Raw genomic sequence first — 21443 nt, forward strand, 5'->3', positions numbered from 1 at the left:
TGTATTAGCCATCTTAATGGGTATGAGATGAAATCTCATTGTGGATTAATTTGCATTTCCCTCGTGATTAGTGACATTTTGCATCTTCTCCATGAACTTGTTGGCCCTCTGTATACCATCTTTGGGGAAATGTTTTTTGCCCTTTTTAAATCAGGGTATTTGTTTATTTGTATTGTTACGAATTTAGGTCACTAACTTCTCATTAGATATATGATACGAAAATATTTTCTCCCATATTTTGCCCTTTTACTTTGTTGATAGTGTCCTTTCATACACAAATTTTTTAAGTTTATAGTCCGTTTTGTCTGTTACTGGTTTTCTTGTTTGTGCTTTCAGTGTCTTAGTCAAGAAGTCTTGTTAAGCCCAATGCCATTAAGATGTTTCCCCATGCTTTCTTCTAGAATTAAAGTTTTAGTTTTACATTTGGGTTTTTAATCCACTGTGAATGAACTTTCATATATAATATGAAAAATAAGGGTCTAATGTCATTCTTTTGCACGTGACTATTCAGTTTTCCCAGCACCATTTTTTGAAGAGAATGCACTTTTCTCCTTGAGTATTCTTGAAATCTTGTCAGAAACTTTAAAAAAAATTTTTTTTGGAACTAGGGATGGAACCCAAGGACATTCTACCTTTGAACTACACCCCCAGCTTTGTTTTTATTCTTTATTTTGAAATGGAGTCGAAGTTGCGGAGGCCTCACTAAGTAGCTGTGGCTGGATGTGAACTTGCGATCCTTCTGTCTCAGCCTCCCAAGTACTAGGATTACAAATGTGCACAACCACACCTGGCTCGTCAGAAACTTTTTTACTATTTTCAAGAGGGTTTATATCTGGGTTCAGTATTCCATTGGTTGATTTCTCTATAATGTTAGCACCATACTCTTGATGTTATTCTGTTCCCTTTATAGTTTTATCTTGCTAGTTGGAAGTTATTGGTTGTTTTTTAAGAATAAACTAGTACTAGTGATTGACTTGGGATAACTTAAGGTATAACTTTAGTATGTTCTTCTTTTGGCTCTGATTTCTGAAGTAATCATCAAAATGATTTCCCTGAGGGTAAGGCTGATATTTTAAATTCTTTTTACAACACTATAATTGTAGGGTGTGGAGTAATTAATAGTCTTTCTAGATGCTGGGGTGTGGTAAATTTGCTGAGTCCAGAAGAAACCCCAACATCCCACTGAAGTATGCAATTAGAATAGGGTAGGTAGTAAATGACTCAGAATGTATTAAACAACAATCTTTTTTTCTTTAAACTGATCTGTAAAAATTAAATTCACAAACCAATTACTAATTTGGATTTGAAAATTAGTCTTTAAATTTTTTTTTTTTTAAGAAGAGGAAAAGAATGAAATAAATTGAGACTTTTTTGGTATTTTCCTAGGTATATTAATTTGAAAATTGCTAGCTAAGCAGGACTTTTATATTGTGGTTAATCAGGGCTTTTTAAAAGGTGTTGTTGAGAGCTGGGTGTGGTGGCGCATGCCTGTAATCCTAGTACTTGGGAAGATGAGACAAGAAAAATCTCAAGTTTGAGGACAACCTCAACAAGTAGTGAGACTCTCATCAACCTAGTGAGAGCCTGTTTCAAAATAAAAATAAAATAGGGCTGGGAGTGTAGCTTGGAGGTAGAAAGCCCTTGGATTCAATCCTCAGTAACACACTCATGCACTCTTTATAAGCTAGGCGTGGTGGTGCACATCAATAATCCTAGTACTTGAAAGGCTGAGACAGAAGGATCCCAGGTTTAAAGCCAGCCTCAGCAACTTAGCAATACCCTGTTTAAAAATAAAAAATTGCTAGATGTTGTGGTTTATGCTTGTAATCCCAGTACTTAGGAGGCTAAGACAGGAGGATCGTGCAGGTTTGAAGCCAGCCTCAGCTACTTAGTGAGGCTCTCAGCAACTTAGTGATACCCTGTTTCCAAATAAAAATATAAAAATAGGTCTGGGATTGTAGCCCGGAGGTAGAAGGCCTCTGTGTTTCATCCCCAGTACCACCAAAAAAAAAAAAAATAAATAAATAAAAATAAAATAAAATGGCTGGCTGCTATGAGTTTATCCCTTGAGTTGGAAAGCTCTTGGGTTCAACCCCCAGTACCCTCTCCCCAGAATTGTGCTGTTGATGCCAAATAATTTTACTAACATTTGGAAAATGTTTTTCTTTTTTTGTGTTTCCACAGGTGATTTACTGAATACAAAATAAACAACTATGCAAAATTCTCACATGGATGAACACAGAAATTCTAATAATGGCAGCACAGTCAACAGTTCAGAGATAGTAGGAGGACATTCTACTGATTTCAGTACTGAGATTATGAATGTTACAGAAATGGAACAGTCACCTGATGGCTCTCCTAATGTGAATGCATCTACAGAAGAAAATGAAATTACAAATTCTATGGACCTTCCAGTGATAGCAACAGAGACTGAAACAAATTTTCCTCCAGAATATGAGAAATTTTGGAAAACTGTAGAAAACAATCCTCAGGATTTTACAGGCTGGGTGTATTTGCTTCAGTATGTAGAACAGGAGGTTAGTAACTATTTACATGCTATCAGAGAGATATTAATTAAATATTATCACTTTAGGCTTTATTGGTTTGAAATTTAAAGAGCTTTAAAAATATTTTCAGATTTAATTGAGTAACATTAGGTACATATAATTTTAGTTTTGAAAATAATTTATAGTATTTGTATATTGGGGAGAGTTAGTACAATTGAAACCTAATGTTGTTTAACGGTTGGTGTGTGTGTTTGTGTGTGTGTATGTAAAGTTACTGAAATGAAAAGTTGCTTTATGAGACTGGGTGTGAAGTTCAGTGATATATGTGTTTGTATAACATGCAGAAGGCCTTGGGTTTGATTCCCATCCTCCCCCAGCCCATGCATGTTACGTTGTTATTTGACAGTTTCTTTTTTATTTTTTGACAAAAACTCCCAAGATTTTTAAATGCCTTGTTTTATTTTCATCAGAACCACTTGCTGGCTGCCAGGAAAGCATTTGACAAATTTTTTATACACTATCCGTATTGCTATGGTTACTGGAAAAAGTATGCAGACCTTGAAAAGCGACATGACAACATTAAGCAATCAGATGAGGTGCGTACATCACTGAATAAAGTTATCTCCACTAGGTACTGTAAGCCAGTTAATAACAAAAATGATGACTTTCTTTTTTGGCTGGCAGTACCTACCATTTATGGTCAATCAATTTTTATAGGGTATTTTATTTGCATTTGTCACTCTTGTGGCATTTGTAGCTAATATTTTCTCTCTTTGTTGGCAGGTGCGTTAAACCTCTACAGTTTGTCAAGCTTTGCAGTGCAAGCCTCTGTATTACACTGCAGCTTAACAAGTAGGGCAGGGCTTTTCTCTCACTTACATTTATTTCTCATTTTCCAAACAATATAGTTGGTTTGCTAGTCACATTTGCTACGTCTTATTGCATTTTTGGTCAGACGCTGTCATTGATGCTCTAATGGGTCTGTGCCCTATGGTCTGTAACCCAAAGCCTGCCCACACAACCCGGTCAGAATGCAGGGACTGCTGCGCTTGAAGATCAAGACTCTGCACGTGGGGATCAGAACATTGCCATGTTCTATCCAACCTCCACCCAAATGGTAATGGTAGATTATTTAAACAAAATTCCAGTAATTAGTATTTCTAAGGTTCACCGGATAACACAGTGTTGCCTCTCTGTTAAGAAATAATTAAATATTTGAAGTACAGTTTATTGTTTTCTTCTTAGGTGTATCGGCGGGGGCTTCAGGCAATACCTCTTAGTGTTGACCTTTGGATACATTATATAAACTTCTTAAAAGAAACACTGGACTCTATTGACCCTGAGACCAACAGTACAATCAGAGGGTATGTGAAACTAATACTCAGATATATTTGAAAATATAAATTAAGTATTCTGATGTTGAGGACAGAACTTCTAAATGAGTGCTAAACTGGAAGTTTATTACATTTCTTTCCTACTGTTTTTTTTAAAAAGATATATGTAATAAACTTATTTTTAAAAATACAGATAATAAAGCCATTTTCCATTCCATACTCCCTCTAGTTAAGTCTCTAATTCCATGTCCTTCATAGTTACTGCCTCAATGTATGTGCTTTCAGATGTATGTATTAAAGCCAGTTATGGTGGCACATGCCTGTAATCCCAGTACTTGGGAGGCTAACACAAAGGAGGATTGCAGGTTCACATCCAGCCTCGGCAACCTCAAGAGGTTTTCAGCAACCTAGTGAGACCCTGTTTCCAAATAGGAAATAAAATCAGGCTGGGGCTGTAGCTTGGAGGTAGAGTGCCTTTGGGTTCAATCATCAGTACTAAAAAAGAAAATATGTAGTATACCTGTTTTGTGTGTGTGTTTTAAATATTTATTTTTGCTTGTTATATTACTTAACAATATTTTGGGATCTCTTCCTCCCATTTATTAAAATAATTTGTAGTGCCAAAATAGTGTATTTTATTTGATCAACTCATTTGTCTGCTGTAGTGAACATCTTTGTATAAGTTAATATTTTTCTTGAATGATCTAGAAGTAGAACTTCTGTCAAAGGGAATATGTAGCTGAATTTTATCAAATGTTCCTCAAAAATAGTACAAGTTTTAAAATTCAAAGTGTACAAAATCAGACATTTTTCCATAGCCATGTCACATTTTTTCTTTGTGTCATCTCTTAATTTACATATGTCTAGATTGCTTATCCTCATTTATTATTTTATATGCTTGCATAAGCCCTTTTTGTTGATGCTGAGGAAAGAACTGTGATTACAGGTGTGTGCTGCCATGCCCTGCTCTGAGCCATTTTTAATTGCTTATTCATGTCATTTGCTGCTTTTTCTATTAGATTGTCTTTTTCTTATTGATTATAGGAGTTTATTAATTTATTATTATTTTTTGGTGTTCAAAAAAGGATGTTCATGTAGTTGAACTCTTTTACCACTGTTGAACTGCTTATTACAAAAAGCAGTCCCTCTCGCTCCCTTTAAACATTATTAGCTGTTTCTTCTTGTATTTTCCATTGTGCTTACAAGAGTGCTACTATACTTGAGAGGCTGAGACAGGATGATTGCAGGTTTGAGGCCCCACTCAGTAACCTAGGCCCTCAGCAGCCTAGTGAGACTCTATTTCAAAAATAACAAATATATTAGAGCTGTGGATATATCCTAGAGGTAGAATGCCCTGTGGGTTCAATCCCCAATACCACAAAAAACCCTAAAACAGAAAGAGTTGCTTAATACTGTTTTCTTTGTTAGTTGTAGACACTGTTATTACAGATAAGAATTTTAGCTCACTTATATCTTATTTTTCCATTTTTTAATCTGTTTTTTTTTTTTGTCTTACTATGGATGGAATCCAGAGACATTCTACCTTAATATTACACCCCTAACCCAATTTTATTTCTTATTTGGAAATAAGGTCTCTCTAGGTTGATGAGAGTTTCACTACTTTCTGAGGCTGTCCTCGAACCTGTGATCCTTCTGTCTCAACCTCCCAAGTACCGGAATTTCATGTGTGTGCCACCATGCCTAGCTATTTTTTATCTTTTAAATACAGCTGTTGATTTTGTTTTTTTATGGTACTGGGGATGGAGCCCAGGGGCATTCTACCTCTGAGCTACACTCCCAGCCCTATTTTATTCTGTGTGTGCATGTCTGTATTCCTCGGGATTGAACTCCAGGGAGTTCTACCTCTGCATCACATACCCAGCCCTCTATTATTATTATTTTTTTTTGTTTGAAACAGGGTTTTACTAGGTTGCTGAAAGTCTTGCTATGTTGGTGAGACTGTCCTCGAACCTGTGATCCTGATGTCTCAGCCTCCCAAGTACTGGGATTACAAACATGTACCACCACATCTGGCTCTTGCATTAATTTTTAATCATAAAACTTTGGAATCAGGAGGAGCTTTTGAGAGTTTTCAGTTATATGTATATTTCTAGTTACTTCACAAGGAAGCTATAGAAACTGTTACTAAAATTCAGTACAGTGGCTGGGTGTGGTAGTGCATGCTTGTAATCCCAGCATTTGGGAGGCTGAGACAGGAGGATCATGATTTGTGGCTAGCCTCAGATACTTAGGCCCTTTGCAACTCAGTGAGACCCTGTTTCAAAATAAAGAATAAAAAACAGGTCTAGGGGTGTAGCTCAGAGGTAGAATGCCCCTAGGTTCCATCCCCAGTACTGGGGGAAAAAAAAAAAAAATTTCAGTGCAGTGGCACACACCTTTAATTCTAGTACTTAGGAACCTGATACAAGAGGATTGCAGATCCAGCCTAAGCAATTTAGTTAGGCCCTTAGCAACTCAAGGAGACCCTGTTTCAAAATAAAAGAATAAAATAAGTTGAGTGTAGTTCAGAAGTAAAATGCCCCTCGATTCAGTCCCCATTAACCCCCTCCCAACACATGCAGATTGAGGTGAAATTTCTCTGTAAATTCTTGCTTTAGTTTTTCTTCTGCCACAATTGAGTCTATAAAATAGACTTTTCAAGTTTAACAAATAATTGTTATCACTCTTATTTGTAGTACATATACTTTACATTGTAATCAGAAGATAAAATTGCATAAAAGGTATATTTATCTTTAAATTATTCCTTCTACTTTTTTTTTTTTTTTTGGTGCTACTGGGGTTCCTGGAAGCCCTTCTACCGATGGGCCTCACTCCCAGACCTATTTTATACTTTTTATTTGGAAACAGGGTCTCTTAAGCCAGTGAGGCTGGCTCTGAAGCACTGTGATCCTCCCACGCCCGGCTTCCTTCTACTTCTTAATCCCTGCTGGCATAGGAAGCAATTTAGTGTGAAATTTATTTATTTATTTATTTATTTATTTATTTATTTATTTATTTTGGTGGTACTGGGGATGGAACCCTTCTACCTCTGGGCTATACTCCCAGACCTATTTTGTATTTTATTTGGAAACAGGGTCTCTTAAGCCAACGAGGCTGGCTTCGAACCTGTGTGATCCTCTTGTCTCCACCTCCCAAGCGCGGGGCTTACAAGCATGTGCCACCATGCCCAGCTAGTGCTAAATTTAGAAATATTTTACCAACAATTTTATCTTAGAAAGATAACTTACATGTAATTTAATTTTCCAGAACTTTTGAGCATGCTGTTCTAGCTGCAGGAACAGATTTTCGATCAGACAGACTATGGGAAATGTATATAAACTGGGAAAATGAACAGGGAAACCTGAGAGAAGTTACAGCTATATATGATCGTATTCTTGGTATTCCAACTCAACTGTATAGTCATCATTTTCAGAGGTAGGTTTCAAAATCTACTGAAATATCCTTGATTTCTCATGTGATTAACTTCTAATAACTGAGTGTAAACATTTCTAGAAGTGCTTAATATTTTACTAGATGGAAGCAGAATTTTTTTGTTCATGTATGTACATTTTTCCTTATTCCTTTTGAAATGATTAGGAATTTTACTGTATTTATTCATTCATTTATTTTGGTCCTGGTGATTGAACCCAGGTGCTTTCTACCTCTTAGCTATACCATCAGCCTGATTTTATTTTTAATTTTTAATTTTGTTTATTTTCTGCAGTTGGAACCCTGGGGCCTTCTACAACTCTGACAATACCCCCAATTCTATTTTATGTTTTTTTTTTTTTTTTTTTTTAGAAACAGTCTTGCTAAGTTGCTGAGGCTGACTTTGAATCAGCAATCCTCCTGATTTAGTATTCAGAGTACTGGGATTATAAATGTACTCCACCATACCCAGCTTCTCACTGTGTGTGTGTGTGTGTACTTTTTTTTTTTTTTTGGTGGTACTGGGGATAGAACCCTTCTACCTCTGGGCTATACTCCCAGACCTATTTTATATTTTTATTTGGAAACAGGGTCTCTTAAGCCAGCGAGGGGCTTCGAACCTGCGCGATCCTCCCGTCTCCGCCTCCCAAGCGAGGGGATTACAAGCGTGTGCCGCCACGCCTGGCTGTTTTTTATATTTTTTATTTCATTTACTTAATTTTTGGTGGTATTGGGGATCGAACCCATTTTACATCCACACTACACCTCCAGCTCTATTTTTATTTTGAAACCAGGTCTCACTAGGTTGATGAGAATCTTACTTGCTGAGGCTGTGATTCTCCTGTCTCACAGCCTCCCAAGTACTGGGATTACAAGTGTGTGCCACCATGCCCAGCTTTTTGTGTGTGTCTGTGTGGTACTGGGGATGGAACCCAGAGACATTTTACCTCTGAGCTATACCCCCAGCCCTATTTTTTATTCTTTATTTTGAAACAGGGTCTCACTGAGTTGCAAAGTGCCTCACTAAGTAGCTGAGGCTGTCTGCAAACTGCGATCCTCCTGTCTCAGCCTCCCAAATGCTGGAATGATAAGCATGAGCCACCACACCTGGCCATAGCTTTTTTTTTTAAAAAACTGTGTGTGTGTGTGTGTGTGTGTGTGTGTGTGTGTGTGTACGCGCATGTGCGTGTGTGTGTGTGTGTGTTATGGGAGATTGAATTCCAGGGCATTCTACCTCTGAACTATATCCCCAGCCCTATTTTTTATTCTTTATTTTGAAGCAAGGTCTCACTTGGAGGGCCTCACTAAGTAGATGGTGCTGGCTGTGAACCTGTGATCCTCTGCTCTCAGCCTTCCAAGTACGGGATTAACAAACATGCGCCACCATTCCTGGCCTTTTTTTTTTTTATACTGTTTTTAAATAGAAAATTCTTGTCTTTTGTGTATGTGTGTGTGTGTGGGGGAGGGGGGTAACCCAGGGACATTCTACCTCCAAACTACACCCCAGCCCAACTTTATTTTTTTAATTTGGAAACAGGTTTCACTAAGTTGCAGAAGACCTCCCTAAGTTGCCGAGGCTGGCTATAAACCTTCTGTCTCAGCCTCCCAAGTACAGGAATTATAAACATGCCCCACCATGCGTGCTCTCTTTGTCCATTTTATAGATTCGAAGACTCATCTATAAGGGAATCCTATCTTTTCCAAAGTATTAGAGTAGTGAAGAAATGAGAAAACAGTCATAAGTTTATTTGTAGTGCTAAATTAACAGTGCCTGGCACTTAGTAGATGTTTATTTTTGTTTTTTATTTATTTATTTTTTGGTGGTACTGGGGGTGGAACCCAGAGGCTTTCTACCTCCGGGCTATACTCCCAAGACCTATTTTATATTTTATTTGGAAACAGGGTCTTACTAAGTTGCTGAGAGCCTCACTAAGTAGCTGAGGCTGGCTTCGAACCTGTGCGATCCTCCTGTCTCAGTCTCCTAAGCGTGGGGATTATAAGTGTGCACCACCACGTCTGGCTATTTTTAATTTTTTAATATTTTGTGTTTTGAGATAGGGTCTTTCTGTGTCTTAAACTTCTTACCCCCTTGTCTCAGTCACAGAACTGGATTAGGACCACAATCACTGCACCTGGCTTGTTAGTTTTTTAAAACTAAATGATTTACTAGACATTTTTGTGACTCACAAGCACTTTATATCCAAAATGTTGAAGGATATAATCTGTATTTGCAATGTAATCATTCCATTTAAATTTTCCACCATTATTTTCTGTTATTACTGGTATATCACATTATTAATGATAACTGTTCTCTGTATGACTTGCATGTTCTGTATTTTTCTACTGTATGCAAAGTATCCCTCTGATAAGGATCCAACAAGTCTTTCTGAACAAGTATGAGGAATGTATCTTTGCTTTTTTTTTACTGCCATATTTTCTGTACTTGTTTTATAATTTTTATTAATAATATGTACTTAGAGCTGGGCCTGGTGATTATAGCACTTGGTAGGCTGTGACAGGAGGATTGCAGGTTCGTGTCCAGCTTCAGCTACTTAGTGAGGCCTTCTGAAACTTAGTGAGACCCTGTTTCAAAATAAAATAAAAAATAGGGTTGAGGGTGTAGCTCAGAGGTAGAATGTCCCTGGGTTCAATCCTCAGTACTGCAAAAGACAAAACCAAAATAATGTATTTACTCAATACTTTTTAGGTAAGTGATTTTCTAAGTTTTTTTTTTTTTTTTTTTGTGGTACTGAGGGATCTTGAATCGGGATCCTCCTGTTTCAGCCCTACCTTCCTCACCCCCCAACTAGGATTACAAGTGTGCACCATCACTCCTGGCTCTGAATTCTTTACTGTGAAACATAGAAGACTAACTGAGGCTTTTGTAAAGTACTGAGGATCAATGTGGTAGAAATAGAAGTTAGGCAGATTCAGGTTAGAAAGAGGAACCATGGTTGATTTGATTATGGTTTGTATACTGGATGAAAAGAGAACGAGGATGCAATGACTTAGGTAGACAAATGTTGAAAAGCATTAACAACAGGGCATGGTAAATAAAAATGCTTGGTAAGTTTACATGTCAAGCAACTGAATTAGCACTGAAAAGCCTTACAGGGCAAAGAGAATGCCTTTTCATAGACTAATTCTTCTGTGTTTAAAGTATAGGTAAAGCCAGGTGTGGTGGTACACCCTTGTAATCCCAATGCTTGGGAGATTGAGGCAGGAGGATCGCACAGGTTCGAAGCCAGCCTCGGCTACTTAGTGAAGCTCTCAGCAACTTAGACCCTGTTTCCAAATAAAGTATAAAATAGGTCTGGGAGTATAGCTCAGAGGTAGAAATGCCTCTGGGTTCCACCCCCAGTACCACACACACACACAAAAAAAAAAAAAAAAAAAAAAAGGTTAGAGGAAGCTGGACATGATGGGTACAGGCCTGTAACCCAGTACTAGGGAAGCTGAGGGTTGCATGTATGATTTCCCCGCTTCTAAATAAATAAATAAAAAGGGCTATGGGGTGTAGCTTGGAGATAGAAGGCCTCTGGGTTCATCGTCTGGTACTAAAAAAAAAAACAACAAACCAAAATTTGTATGTGTATAAAGTAGCATGTGTGCATAAAATAGTGTGGGACTGTAATCCCTGCGCTTGGGAGGCTCAGACAGGAGGATAGCACAGGTTTGAAGCCAGCCTCAGCTTCTTAGGCTCTCAGCAACTTAAGTGAGACCCTGTTTTCAAATAAAATATAAAATAGATCTGGGAGTATAGCCTGGAGGTAGAAAGCCTCTGGGTTCCACCCTCAGTACCACACACACACACACACACACACACACACACACACACACACACTTGCATTTTTATTTCTTCCTTTAGATTTAAAGACCATGTACAGAACAACTTGCCTAGAGATCTTTTAACTGGTGACCAGTTTATTCAGCTGCGAAGGGAATTGGCTTCTGTAAATGGACACAGTGGTGATGACGGTCCCCCGGGTGATGATCTACCCTCAGGAATGGAAGATATAACTGACCCAGCAAAGGTAACCACATGCATTCAGGAGTATTGTTCAGACAGGCCTGGTGGTGCTGCCTGTAATCCCAGGACTGGGGAGGCTGAGACAGGAGGATCTCAGGTTTGTGGCCAGCCTCGGCAATGTAACAAGACACCCTCAGCAACTTAGACCCTGTTTCAAAATAAAAAAAATAGCCAGGTGTGGTGGCACATGCCTGTAATCTCAGTACTTGAGAGTCTGAGATAGGAGGACCACAGATTCACGGCCATCCTCAGCTACTCAGTGATGTCCTCCGCAACTTACTCTTTTTCAAAAAATAAAGAAGAAAAAGTAGGGCTGGGAGTACAGTTTGGAGGTAAAATATCTCTGGGTTCAATCCCCAGTACTGCAAAAACAAAAAGGGGGGGAGCTAATCTGGATATAGCTCAGAGGTAGAATGCGCCCTGTGTTCAATCACCAGCACTACTATAACAAAAAAGTGTCAGATGCATGGTGGCTCATGTCTGTGACTTCACTTTCTTCGAAGCTTGTAGGTTTGATGCCAGTGCACAGTAATTAGTGAGATTGTGTTTCAAAATAAAAGATAAAATAGGGCTGGGGGACTGGGTGTGGTGGCGCATGCTTATAATCCCAGGATTTGGGAGGTTGACACATGAGGATCCCAGGTTCATGGCCAGTCTCAGCTACTTAGGCCCTTTGTGACTCAGTGAGACCCTCTTTCAAAATAAAGAATCAAAAATAGGCCTGGAGGTGTAGCTCAAAGGTAGATTGCTCCTGGGTTCAATCCGTAGTACTGCAAATAAATAAATAAATAAATAAATGAACAAACAAACAAAAAGTAAAAAATATGAAAGAAGGTAGCTAGTAAATTTTGTTACAAATTCATAATCTCTATTTGAGAAGCTGAAGTGGAAGGACTATAGGTTTATGCCAGTTTGCAGTAATTTTAGTGAGAACTTATTTCAAAATAAATAGGGCTGGGGATTTAGCTCAGTGATAGAGTGCCCCTGAGTTCAATACCTAGTACCACCACCACCAAAAAAAAAAAAAAAAATTGCTAAATTATAAGCCCACCACTGTTCTAAAACTAACATATTTTTGGATAATACTTAAATGTGTGTTATTGAAGATGTGCAGTGTATAATTTATAAGATTTTTCTCTTTTTCTCCACAAGCTAATTACCGAAATAGAAAACATGAGACATAGGATCATTGAAAATCATCAAGAAATGTTTAATTATAATGAGCATGAAGTTAGTAAAAGGTGGACATTTGAAGAAGGTGTAAGTGTTTTGTTTTCTAATAATCTTCAAATTATAAACATAGGAATAACATTTTTTCAGTGTACAGCAATCCTGTTACTTTTTATTTTGGGTGACTAATAAGTTGTGTATTCATTTACTGTTAATATCAATTTTATTTTTATTTTCAGTTGTAGAATATTATTGAATTCAGATTTTAACTAAGATATTTGCTTAATATGAGTAATTTTACTATAATTAAGTTTTTTAAATCAACCTTATAAGGGTTCTACTGTATGTATAGTAAAATGCACCCATTTTAGACATAAAGTCCATTTTCCCCAGAGTTTTAATTCTTTTTTCCAAATGCTTTATCAAATAATTTATATGTCATACAATTTACCCACTTAAATTATATAACTCAACAATTCTTAGTGTATTCACAGATATGTACAATCATCACCTCAATTTTGGAAAATTCTTATCACCTTGAAAAGAAGGCCCTTTATTTCACTTCCAACCTACATATTCACCCACAATACTCTCAGTCCTAAATTACCCTTAATGGCTATTTTGTTTCTATAGATTTCCTTGTCTTTCTTTGAATGGAATCATACATTTTACGGTCTTTCATGGCTGGTCGTAAAATGAGTTTTGACAAATATACATAAATATATTTGTAAAGAAAAATATTAATTATAACCACAGTAATTAAGATACAGAACTATTTTATTTCCCCCCAAATAGTCCCTATACAGTCACTAGGTCTCAGAAAACTACTGATCTGCTTTCTGTAACTGTGGTATGTATACTTGTTTAAAAATATTTAGCAGCCAGCCGGGCGTGGTGGTGCACGCTTGTAATCCCCGTGCTTAGGAGGCGGAGACAGGAGGATCGTGCAGGTTCGAAGCCAGCCACGCTGGCTTAAGAGTACCTGTTTTCAAATAAAAATATAAAAATAGGTCTGGGAGTGTAGCCCAGAGGTAGAAGGGCTTCCAGGAACCCCAGTACCACCAAAAACAAAACAAAAATATATTTAGCAGCCAGGCATGGCACCACATGCTTGTAATACTAGTACTTGGGGAGGCTGAGACAGGAGGATCACAGGTTCATGGCCAGCCTCAGCGGCTTGTAAAGCCCTTTGTAACTTAGTGAGACTCTGTTATAAAATAAAGAGTAAAAAATAGGGCTGGGGTGTAACTCAGAGTACTTGGGGAAAAAAAAAAAAAAAAGACCCAACCACAAACACCATCAAAAAATTCAACAAAGAATAAAATTTTCTAATTTTCTATAAATAGTATGTTATTTCATAAAAATGAGTGAATAAATGGAAAATGCATTCTATTCCATTTATAAAACCATTGGTAAAGTTTAAGGAAATTTTAAAGCTGGGCTTGATGTTGCACACCTGTAATCCAAGTACTTTAGAAGCTGAGATAGGAAGATTGCAGGTTGAAAGCCAGCCTTAGCAATTTAGTAATGCCCTTAACAATTTAGTGAGATCCTGTTTTAAAAATAAAGGTATAATTCCAACATTTTGGGAGGCTGAGACAGGATTGAGGTTTGAGGACAGCCTCAGCTACTTAGGCCCTCTGCAACTCAGACCCTGTTTCAAAATAAGAGAATAAAAAAACAGGGCTGAAGGTGTAGCCTGGAGATAGAATGCCCCTGGGTTCCATCCCCATTATCGCCAAAAAAAAAAAAAAAAAAAAATATATATATATATATATATATATTGCTGGGCATGGTGACATATGCTCTGTAATCTCAGTATTTGGGAGGCTGAGACAGGAGGATTACAGGTTCAAGACCAGCCTCAGCAACAAGTGAGACTCTTCAGCAATCTAGAGAGAGAGATTGTTTCAAAACAAAAAATAAAATGGCTAGGTTTGTAGGTTATAGGTAGAATATTCCTGGGTTTAATCCCCAGTTTCACACACCCCCCCAAATTTTGATTGGGGATGTAGCTTGGAGGTAGATGCTTCTTGGTTCAATTTCCCAGTACTGCAAAAAGAAAAAATATTAAGGGATTTTAATTTAAAATAAAAAAATATATATGGTGATTAATTTTTGATTCATTGATTATATTTTAAAAATATTTATTATTACTGTAATTACAAATATTTTGGTGTTAGTATTGGTTTACTTTTATTGCCATGTCATAATTTTGTTGCAGATTAAAAGACCTTATTTTCATGTGAAACCATTGGAAAAGGCCCAACTAAAAAACTGGAAAGAATACTTAGAATTTGAAATTGAAAATGGAACTCATGAACGAGTTGTGGTTCTCTTTGAAAGATGTGTCATATCATGCGCCCTTTATGAGGAGTTTTGGATTAAGGTAAGAAAATTACATGCTCTTAATCTTGAATATATTATAAACATTGATCTAGTGACTAACCTTTTTTGTACTTCTGTTGAATGTTGTTCATATAACTATATCTGTTGCATTAGGAGATGGTCTGCTTGCAACCAGATTTGACTGCTGCATATGCCAACCTCGTTGCCTCTCTTCGTCCTTCCTTACAGAAACTAGTCTAGTGGTTCAATAAAGGTGCTGAATGGGTTTAAAAATAGAATTTTATCGTTCTGTCACATATTTAATGGCTTGTTCAACGGTAAATTATTCAGTATTTCCTTTTTTTGTATGTAGTATGCCAAGTACATGGAAAATCATAGCATTGAAGGAGTGAGGCATGTCTTCAGCAGAGCTTGTACTATTCATCTCCCAAAGAAACCCATGGTGCATATGCTTTGGGCAGCTTTTGAGGAACAGCAGGGTAAGAAAGAGGAAATTCAGTTGATATTTTTGAGATTTTAAGTTGTTTCAGGATAAAATTAAAGGAATTGAGTGTCAGGCAGTATGTGAAGAAGAGTTTGGCAAACTTTAAAGGGCAAATTAGACTTTGTAGGCCATGTGTTATCCCTTTTCTAACAACTTTGCCATTGTATCCCTAAAGCAGTCAGACAATACATAACAAATAGGCATGACTCTTTATGTTTTTTCCCCCTTCAAAATAGGTAGAGAGCTAGATATAGCCAAGGGGATATAATGTTTTTCAATACAGAAGTTTAAATGAGAGCATAAACATTTAATTACTATTTCTAGGTAATATTAATGAAGCAAGAAATATCTTGAAAACATTTGAAGAATGTGTTCTAGGACTGGCAATGGTTCGTTTGAGAAGAGTAAGTTTAGAACGACGGCATGGAAATATGGAAGAAGCTGAGCATTTACTTCAGGATGCTATTAAGAATGCCAAGTCCAGTAATGAATCATCATTTTATGCCATCAAACTAGCCCGACATCTCTTCAAAATTCAAAAAAATCTTCCAAAATCAAGAAAGGTGCTTTTGGAAGCAATCGAAAGAGATAAAGTATGTATTTTTATTTTTAGAATATCATTTATAAGAAAACCAATTGCCATGTTTCTCACTTCGGCAACTATGATGAAAGATTTGATCTGTATGTAATACGATTTATTACTAAATGAGGACAACAGTCCCTCTAAACTGATGTTGCCATTTGAAATTTTTTTCCAAATCATTATGCATTAAAAATTAAGATTAGACCGGCATGGTGGCTTACATTTGTAATCCCAGCATTTGGGAGGCTAATACTGGGATATCTCGGTTTGTGGACAGCCTCAGCTACTACTTAGTGAGGCCCTCTGCAACTTAGTGAGACACTGTTTGAAAATAAAGAATAAAAAATAGGGCAGGGGGTGTAGCTCGGAGGTTCAATGCCCCTAGGTTCCAGACCCACAAAAAAAAAAAAAAAAAAAATTAAGATTATTGGGTTGAAAAGGATTTGCTATCTTGATAATTTTTTCCTTTTAGAAAATTTGCAACAAACTTATTATTAAGTAGAATGGAGGGGTTGGAATTCTATTAACAAGGGTAACAGTACCACATTCAGCAGTGAGATGATCTTTTTCCAAAGTTTTTTCCTCATTATAACAGTTGATAAAAAACAGTGAGTGTATTGGAAACTTCTCATTTTTTATGTTTGTAGCTGCTGAGGCCGGCCTCAGCCATATCTGCTTAAGATTCAGGTTGAAGTCCTGTGTTTTGGCACACACTTGTAACTCAAGAGGCCTGAGGTAGGAGGATCACAAGTTCAAGGCCAGCTGGGTAATTCATTGAGACTCAGTCTCAAAATAAAAAAGACAGAAGAGGGCTGGGTGTGTTGCTTAGTGGTACACCACTTCCCAAGAATTCACGAGGCCCTCTGTTCAAGCCATAATGGGGCAAAAAAACCCCATAAAAACACAGACCACAGTTTTATAATAAATCATTTCTACCTACAGTTTTAAAATACTAGTTTATGGTCATAGTACAACTATTTATATTTAGACATCATTCTTCTGTGTTTTCTTTCCTTAGTATTACGGATTGAATCCAGGGGCATTGTAGAATTTGTACTCCTTGCCCTTTTTGATTTTGAAAGAGAGTCTCCCTAAGTTGCTGAAGCTGGCCTCAAACCTGCAATCTTTCTGTCTTAGTCTCTCAAATTCTGGGATTACAGGTGTGTGCCACCACACCAGGCTTGTGTTTCATTTTCTAATTGTCATAGTAGAGTCATAACCAAAATTAACCAAAATTAAGATAGGACATAGAGCTTTTTTTTTTTTTTTTTTTTTTGGTGGTACTGGGATTCCTGGAAGCCCTTCTACCTCCAGGCTACACTCCCAGACCTATTTTTTATTTTTATTTGGAAACAGGGTCTCTTAAGCCAGTGTGGCTGGCTTCAAACCTGTGCGATCCTCCTGTTTCCGCCTCCCAAGCGCGGGGATTACAAGCGTGCGCCACCACGCCTGGCGGACATAGAGCTTTAATTTATTGACATTAACAGTTTGTATAGTTTGGAAGATATAGGATGATACCACTATCAATATGCTAAAGAGTTTTTTTTAACCCCTTTAAGTATATGCTGATGTATTTTAATACTGAAATTTTGGAATTGAGACAAAAATTAAGTCATTTTAAATACCCTTACTTTAACCAAAATATTTTAGGACTATTATTAATTGATACTGTTTTTTACACAGGAGAACACGAAATTATACCTCAATTTACTTGAAATGGAATATAGTGGTGACCTCAAACAAAATGAAGAAAATATCCTCAATTGTTTTGAGAAGGCTATACATGGTTCATTACCTATTAAAATGAGAATTACATTTTCTCAGAGAAAAGTTGAATTTCTTGAAGATTTTGGTTCAGATGTTAATAAGTAAGTTCTTAATTATATTATCTATTTTAATGGAAAATGAGCATTTCTTTGGGAATTTGATGATTGATATTTATACTTATTAATATTTTGTTAAACTTAACTGTGTTTGCATTGGTTACTTTTTCCTCTGATATATGTGGGGATAAAATCGGTTTTGTAATTTTTATATGCTACAGGAGAACATATGGTTTGTCTTCCCTTCAGAACTATTTTCCTAATTTTAGAATTACAAACCCATTAGTGAATGAGAGAAGGTAGAAAACAACAGTCTTATGGAAAGGGAAATAAGGATTAAATCATAAAACACAAACATTTAGTATATAGGTCACTAAAGATAGATGGGGTTAGTCTGGACTCTGAGATTGGAGAAGAGGTAGTATGGTTCCACAGATCATGCTTAATGGTTTTGTCTTTTGACCATTGTACAAAGGCTGAAAGTTGAGGGCTATGGAAAATTTTGCTCTAAATTTGGGCAAAAGACAAGATTTAATTTACTAAAGTCTTTAAGAGCACTGATAAATTTCTAGTGTAGGCTGCAACAGGAGGATCACAGCAGGTTTGAGGCCAATCTCAGGAACTGAGATTAACCTCAGCGATTTTAATAAGTCACTGTTTCAAAATAAAAATAGGGCATGGGGGTGTAGTCTAGAGGTAGAATGCCTCTGGGTCCAATCCTTGATACCAAAAAAAGCAATTTTTTCCAAGGTCTATTTCATTGTGGAGGTTGGGATCAGAACCTGCTTCAAGTCTGTTTTTAACTAGCTCATATGGTGTATACTTAATGTATTGTTTTTGAACTCGAGAAGGCAATAAACAGGAGATGTAATTCTTAGTAGTTATGATTCTCAGAGGAATCATGTTTGAGGTAGCAGACACCTAATTTTAAGAAGGCTGCAATATTTAGGGATCAGAATTGACAAATAATGCTTCATGGAGGAGGCAGAGCCTCAGTTAGCCACTACTGGATTCTCATAAGCTGAGGAGAGGACACCATGATGGAAGCAGGTTTAAAGTGCATATAGGCCAGTGGCACATGTTTGTAATCCCAGCATTCTGGAGGCTGAGACTGGAGGATTGCAGTTCCCGGATAGCCTTAGCTAACTAGTGAGGACCTTTGCAACTCAGTGAGACCCTGTTTCAAAAAAAAAAAAAAAAAAAAAGAGCTGGAGGTGTAGCTTGGAGGTAGTGTGTCCCTGGGTTCCATCCCCAGTACCGTTAAATAAACAAATAGGTGCATATAAAAGTAACATCTGCTTGACCAGAAGATTTTGTGATGCAGTGAAAGTATGATTTTTTTTCTTTCTGGTTCTGGGTACAGAACCTAGGGCTTTGCACATATTAGGCAAGTTCTCCACCACTGACCTACACCCTTAGCCTGGAGGTGTGATCTTGATTGTGCTGTGTCATAAAAGGTACAGGATATGCATTAAGCAGTTTGTGGTATAAGGCATTGGGAGTTTGGACCAACAAAATTAAATGACATCATTTCTTTCTTGTATTTGGTATCGAATTTAGGGTTGCTCTACCTTTGAGCTACACTTCCAGCCCTGTTTTATTATTTTTTTCTAAATAAATCATTTCAAAATTTATTTTATTCCTAAATTGCTCAAGCTGGCTTTGAATCTATCATCCTGTCTTAACCTCTCAAGCACTAGAATTACAGGTCTGTGCCACCATGCCCAGTAAATGACATACCATTTAGGCAGACAAATTGGAGGTCCAACTCAAAGATGTCATTTAGGCCATTGCAATTTTACTTAAGTAGAGTCTCAGTTTCAGATTAAGATGGTTGTAATTGAAATTAAGAACAATAGTGTAAAGAATTAGCCACTTTGAAATGAGTTTGGTTTTTGTATATTCCAGAGGATTTTTTTTCTTCTTTAGGCTTCTGAATGCTTATGATGAACATCAAACACTCTTAAAAGAACAGGATACTTTAAAAAGGAAAGCAGAAAATGGGTATGTAATTCCTTGCTAAGTCAGAAAGGGGTGCTTAAAAAGAGATACATCATTGCTTTTAAAAATGAATATTTTAAGTGTTATCTTAAAGTGGTAATTTAGATTTATTTTTGTGATTTGAAGAACTATATACAATGGATCAGTGATTGACAAGCTTTAGTTTGGAAACAAGACTAAAGGAAATCCAGCCTTTGCTGGATTGTTTGGTAGCTCACTCCCTGAGGGTCTCAACTCAGAGTTCCATTGAACTTAGAGAAGATCCTGGGAGTTGGAAAACCATTAGGATGAGTGTAGAGCTAGGCTAGGGACCTTCTAAGTTGAGAGAATGATATAAGGAAAGCTTTAGAGAGAATTGCAAATGCAAGGTTTGGCAGGTGGCAGTGTAGGAAATTGGGAGTAGTGTTTAGGTGTGAAGTACATTCAATCTTGAGCAGTCACTCAAGTAATGTTATACAGAAATGTGGATATCATATTCACATTGCCTTGGTTTTTATGAATAAATAGATTTTTATATGAAAGCTTAAAAGAAGTCATCAGATAGGACAAAACCACCTATAGGCCACATTCAAATCCAAAGCAGTTTTGTTGCCATGGTTGGCATGCGATACACGAGTATGTGGTATTTCAGTGGGAGGTCATCCAATGTAGCTGGAAGGTTTTCAGAGAGAACAAGAAGTGAGGTTGTCTCTTGATGGCCAGAGTGGAAAGGGCTTTGCCTATCTTGCTAGAGAATCCAATTGTATTCTTTATGGTGGTAGACTGTTGAGGTTCTTTGAGGGCAGTGAGCAGTTTGATCTATGATTTGGGCAGAAAACCTGAATGCTAGCTAACAGAGTTCAAACCATGAAGCAGAGATATTAGGTAAAGTTCTTTGGACAGATGATTGTTTTGAAATATTTTTTGGAAAAGAAAGGTTAAGTTTAGCTTTTTAGCCTCTTGTCCGAAATTTGTCCAGCTGTACAGTTGTGCTGCTAGGTGTCTTCTAGCCTATTTTGCTTCAGCCAGATGTCCCGCATACCCCCAAAAGTGGTTGTGAAAACTTGCATAAAACGAATACACTTGACATTCATCTCATGAAATTTTTATTTCTAGAAGATTTGAAATTTCGTTTTCATTTTGACTTCTTATATAGATCGGAAGAACCAGAAGAAAAGAAAGCACACACAGAAGATACAACTTCATCTTCCACACAGATGATTGATGGTGATTTGCAGGCAAATCAAGCTGCATATAATTATAGTGCCTGGTATCAAGTGAGTTCATATTAATTATAATTCTTTATTCATAGATATTGTCAGAAGCAAGTATTACTTTTTCTTTAAATGCCTTTTTTGCAGAATGTATAATACTATTGCTTATTAACCATAGTTATTTTACTTTTTTATATGGAACTCATAGTTCTGGTATGATAACATTTTTTTTTTCCATTCAGTACAATTATCAGAATCCTTGGAATTATGGACAGTATTATCCTCCTCCACCAACCTGATGAGAAGATAGAAATTTCAGAATGGAGTATGTGAAAAGTATGAAATTATTATTTTTTAATGAGGGATGTAAACATAGCATAAGCTTGTTGTATTTGATAACTTGTCTTCCCTGTTTCTGTGTAACATGATTTGTTTAGTAATAGGGAAAACTCAATTAGTAGCTTACCACAGATACTATTTCCTACCATTTATAAAATTTACTTTTTATTGGAGAACTATTTTTTTTATTTTTTGCATAAG

General features: G+C 36.8%; 1 protein-coding gene across 1 annotated transcript; it reads left to right on the plus strand.

Annotated features, from left to right (window-relative positions):
- Window positions 1-2213: 2213 nt before the first annotated feature.
- Window positions 2214-21290, plus strand: PRPF39 (pre-mRNA processing factor 39; the record flags this gene model as incomplete). Its single annotated transcript, XM_080707754.1, has 13 exons — window positions 2214-2537; window positions 2978-3103; window positions 3753-3871; window positions 7109-7276; window positions 11139-11304; window positions 12453-12560; window positions 14695-14859; window positions 15172-15298; window positions 15628-15896; window positions 17570-17754; window positions 19639-19713; window positions 20846-20966; window positions 21146-21290. The coding sequence occupies 13 exons, from the start codon at window positions 2214-2216 to the stop codon at window positions 21200-21202; spliced, it is 2010 nt and encodes a 669-aa protein (XP_080563880.1). The 3' UTR covers window positions 21203-21290.
- Between the last annotated feature and the right edge of the window lie 153 nt (window positions 21291-21443).

The sequence above is a fragment of the Muscardinus avellanarius genome, assembly GCF_963383645.1.
Source record: "Muscardinus avellanarius genome assembly, chromosome: 12".
Lineage (NCBI taxonomy): Eukaryota > Metazoa > Chordata > Mammalia > Rodentia > Gliridae > Muscardinus > Muscardinus avellanarius.